A 4,511-nucleotide genomic window follows, 5' to 3' on the forward strand; every position below is an offset into this window, starting at 1 on the left:
CGGGCGGCGGTGGCGGCGGCGGAAACGGAGCAGGACGTAAGAGAAGACCGCGAGATCTAGCCAAGCAGCTATTTTACTACCAAAAGTCTCCAAACTTTTGCGAGAGGGATCCAAGCGCGGACATCCCAGGCACCGCGGGTCGGACCTGCAACAAGACCAGTTCCGGTGGAGACGGATGCAGCAGCCTGTGTTGCGGCAGAGGTTACAACGTCGTGAGACAACGACGCGTCGAAAAATGCAGATGCAAGTTTCACTGGTGTTGCTTCGTGCAATGTCAGAACTGTACCGTCGAGGAATGGATCACCGTTTGCAAGTGAACGAACGTTGGCATCTATCTTGCTCTATCGATGATCGAAGCTTGGACCGGATCAAACTACCAACGGATTCAATTCCGGATTCAATCTTATTACAACTTTGATCGTTGTCTCGTCGTTAAAAATCTCTCTGTTTCTTTGTAGCAGACACCGAAGAGAACGAATTTACGAGTTGATTCGCTTTTGAGACGCGCTTTCAAGTCAAACGTAAAAACGCGACTCGCGATGCAGAACGGCCGCGATACGAAGATCAGCCGTAACAGACCAATTCGACACCGATCCAGTGACTGTACTTTATTCACGCTTAGTATACTATCGAGACGCGTCGCTTTAACGCCAAGAATTACGTCGGAGTGTTGGTGGTAAAGACAACGGAATAATTGTTCTTAATCGCGCGAAAAATGTAATTTAATCGGTAGATTAAGCGGGCCAATAATTTATTTATAACGTTGCCTCTATTTAATTAGTAGATAATTTGAATATCCACAGCAACTGTAACACCTCCGTCACAGTATTATTAGAAGAAGCAATGTGCGTGTGTAAGATTTGGAATGGATGCGATTGTATACAATTTAATAATGCGCGTACAATAAAGAGTTCCTTTGACCGATAATCGACCTATTTGTTCCTTTCTTGCGAACGCAACTCGACAGCGAGAAAATCGCACCGTCGACAACCGACCGATTATCCACCGGTCCTCATACAGAAATCGTTCGAAAACGTAACGTAACCCTTTCGGACTGATTTACAGATGACCGAAGCCTTTCCGATACTTTTATTCTTTGCTCCGATAGATTCGTTCGACCTTCTTTTTCATCGATCGAACGAACGATAAATTGTCCCGTGTTAAAACCTTGGAAAAATCTGTGCCAATCCCACTTACATGCAAAGCGAAAAGACCGTTTCAACGACGTTGCGAAACATCACAGACGTACGCTCTCTCGATATCGTCTATCTCTCGACTTTCGTTTTCGATTCGTCCCGAATCGCGTGTGATTGTATCGGTAGCTCCGGCTTTTTCGTTTTCAGCCACGAGATTCAAAGGGAGCCACTCTCCTCGCCTTTACGCCGACAACGGCCGCGAATTATCTTTCGCGGTCGCGAATATCGAGCACCCACTCGAACTGAATCGCACAAAGCTGAAATTCAGCGATGGAAAATTAGGTTCTCGAGTCTATACCCAATGACAGTGACTAGGATTCCGATTAGATTAGCACCGAAATCGGACGAGGCCTTTCGTAATCGTATTTCACGCGGGTCGCTGCTCTCCTCAACATCGATAGCCGATAATCCAAAGCACTCGTCGTTATAAGTTTAAACAACCTCTCGATCGATCGATAACTTCCGTTGCGACGCGAACTGACGATGGGAACAACGTGGAACGCGACTTCCTCGATAATTACGTGACCAAAAAGAAATCTCGAGAAACTGTTTGATCGAAATTAGCGTTCGGTTTGCACTCGCGACGAAACCTACGCGACAGCCTTGCAAGGAGATGCGTCACGTCGCGTTGCATCGCGCCGTGGCATGACACGTACTCGCATTAACCGCGGCTCCCTTTGACAACTACGTCAGCTAGGACGACCCTGAAGAAGCCACGATAAAGCGCATTAATTTATCGCGCGACCCTCGGCAGATCTTTTTCAAGGCGCATCGATTCAACCAACGAGATTAGAAGCGGGAGAACGACGCGACATTTTTTGCCAGCAGATACCTGTACCTTGACAATTATTCTCGTGCCCTTGCACTTTGTAATTCGCGGCACGTTTGCTACTGCCGAGTGCGAAACAACAACGATTGTCTAAAGCGAATCTCCGTAGACAGCGATAACGAGCGTTCTCCCTTTTATCATCTTATTTAATCTATTGCTCCCTGATATTGGCGAAAGGGAGAACGAAACTTTCGAACGAAACGGGAAAATCGAAAAATATGCACTTGATTGACAAAAGGATAAACTAGGAATACTTCCTCGAAAGGAACCAGAAGCAACAAGAGAGAAAAAGGGAGAGAGAAAAAGAAAGAGCGAGTCAGAGCTGGACGACGATCTCGTATACGAAATCAATGAGCTAACAGGCTTGCGAGTTAGCAGTTAGTTAATTAAGTCGGCGTTATTGGATCATGGAAGCCAAGCACCCCTCCCCAGCAGCACCCCCTCGACGCAATCGTGACTACCACCCTGCACGAGCGTCGTAGAGCTCGGCTCTTACTCCGGCATACGAGCATTGCGAACATTGCGAGGGTGGACGCCGCAGGGCCTGCACAACCTGCCAGACGTTTTAATTAGAGGTGAGTTTCATCATGAGCCAACGCTAAGAGCATCCCTCCCCTGTTACTTGTCCCTTACGAGTAAGTGTTTTGCACCTTCCGTGAAAACCCTTCGTTTCGTCCGTTGCTAGATCTTTACACAGGCAAACTCCTCTCTAGCGTGTCGACTCTCCGAAATCCGATGAAAAGAATCAGCGACGAACCGTCGAGAAAATTCGTGCGATCGAATAAGCCGCGTAAACAGCCAGCCAGTGATCTCGTTCTCGTCAGATTTGCCCTTCCGATCGGTCGCCAAAAAATTCCTGCTTGTTAGTTTAATTACGCGGCGACTCTTTCCACGCCTCGTGGGTCTAATCACCTCGCGGATCAACGTGATCTCCATTCGAAAAGCGATCGTTCGACGAACGAGTGAAGTTTCACGATATATTCCGATTACGTGTATTTATTCCAAACCCGATCGAACTCTCAGAAGGAGCCGTATTATCGCGAACGACCTCGAGATGACACAAGATCGCGAACTTCGCTGCCGAGACATCGTTATCGTTTACGGATCGCGAATAATGCCGCAATTAACAAGTTTCGCTCGAAGATCGGAATAGAAAGAGAGAGACAAGGAGTTGGTGAGAAGGAGAGGAAGGGAGGAAAAGAGGAAAGACTGGAAGAAGCGTGTCCACAAGGAGGAGGAGGAAGAAGAGGAGGAAGAAGAAGAAGAGGAAGAAGAGGAGGAATAGTGGAAAAAGGAAAGAAGGTGTATATGCGATGTGCTTTACGTTCCACGGTGCGCGTCTCGAAGGTGCCGGAACATGTGTTTCAGGATGTTTTGCGACGAGAAAAAGAGAGAAATCCGTAAATACAAAGAGAACGGGAGAAGACGGAAGATAGCTGAGCTGCGAGCCCCGCGGAGAACGTTCGTCTCGTAGCGGTGCAGCTACCGTGGAGGTAAATCCAGGCAGGTGTCGTTTCGAACCAACTTCGGTCGAGCAAGAATGACGAAGACGGACACGCGGTAGTTGGACCGACGTATCGGTATTTCTAACGAGAACGAGAAGGAAGATGAAAAAAAGAAAGGACAAGAGGTACATTGTGGTAAGACAAGATCGAAAGAAAGAGACGAGGGAATCGTAAGCGCGAGCCGCGAGCTCGAGGAGAATATAGCGGAAAGTTAAATGTTGCATGAGCTTCGAGGAAGAAGAACAGCAGCGAGATTCTCGGTATCGATTAACCCCCTGACGGAAATAACGTACGACCGGCAACGAACGAGCGATTTTTCGAGCCTGGCTCGATCGCGAGAATAGCGACACCTCCGCCTCGGAATCCCAAAGAGGAGAACGCGTTATCTGCCGAAAGGATCGATCTTCGAGAATCTGTAAAAGGTAGCGGAGAGAAAGAGAGGGAAGCAGAGGGAAGCAGAGGGAAGCAGAGGGAAGCAGAGGGAAGCAGAGGGAAGCAGAGGGAAACAAGGAGAGAACGAAGTGCAAGAAGCGGAAGCCTCGTGCCTCATGGGGAAAACACCGCGTCTCGTCTGCCACCGAGATCCGCGTACCTCGACGATCCGTCTGACTCGTCGATCGGCGAGCTTCGATATCGTCGCGCGCACCGATACGCGACGACGTCGGTACACCAGTTTTTCCGCGAAGAACGAGAGGCGGCGTGATAGCCGACGAAACGGGAATCGATCGCCGAATCAAGAGAACGACGATTTGCGTTTACTAGTTTTTCCGATTAACGAGGTGAGACGCGACGTGTTTAAAGGTACGATGATTCTGCGGAGAAACAGAAAAGTGAGAGAACAAGCCACTTGTCACCAGTTTACCGTACTTTCCGGCGAAAGGAGTGTCGAACCCTTTTCAACCGGTCCGAACCGGTCGGCTGCCGATCGTTTTCGGCTTCTACGCCTCTTTTTCTTCGTCTTCTTCTTCTTCTTCCACCGCC

The 4,511-nt window shown here is 48.8% G+C and overlaps 3 protein-coding genes across 4 annotated transcripts in view; 2 read left to right on the forward strand and 1 right to left on the reverse strand.

Annotated features, from left to right (window-relative positions):
• The window catches only part of LOC100742836 (protein Wnt-10a), an 11,910-nt gene extending 10,950 nt beyond the window's left edge, over positions 1 to 960 (forward strand). Inside the window, exon 5 of the mRNA XM_012389598.3 lies at positions 1 to 960. This exon is cut by the window's left edge and continues 17 nt beyond it. Within this exon, the coding sequence (XP_012245021.1) occupies positions 1 to 317 (317 nt within the window). The 3' untranslated portion in view covers positions 318 to 960.
• The window catches only part of LOC100745430 (protein Wnt-6), a 58,962-nt gene that overhangs the window by 52,014 nt on the left and 2,437 nt on the right, over positions 1 to 4,511 (reverse strand). The gene's annotated exons all lie outside the window — the stretch shown is intronic.
• The window catches only part of LOC100743990 (neither inactivation nor afterpotential protein C), a 17,206-nt gene continuing 15,152 nt past the window's right edge, over positions 2,458 to 4,511 (forward strand). Inside the window, exon 1 of the mRNA XM_012389593.3 lies at positions 2,458 to 2,600. The gene's annotated coding sequence lies outside the window, so the exon portion shown is untranslated. The remainder of the gene's footprint in view (positions 2,601 to 4,511) is intronic.

This window comes from Bombus impatiens, unplaced genomic scaffold, assembly GCF_000188095.3.
Source record: "Bombus impatiens unplaced genomic scaffold, BIMP_2.2 scf_0647, whole genome shotgun sequence".
NCBI lineage: Eukaryota > Metazoa > Arthropoda > Insecta > Hymenoptera > Apidae > Bombus > Bombus impatiens.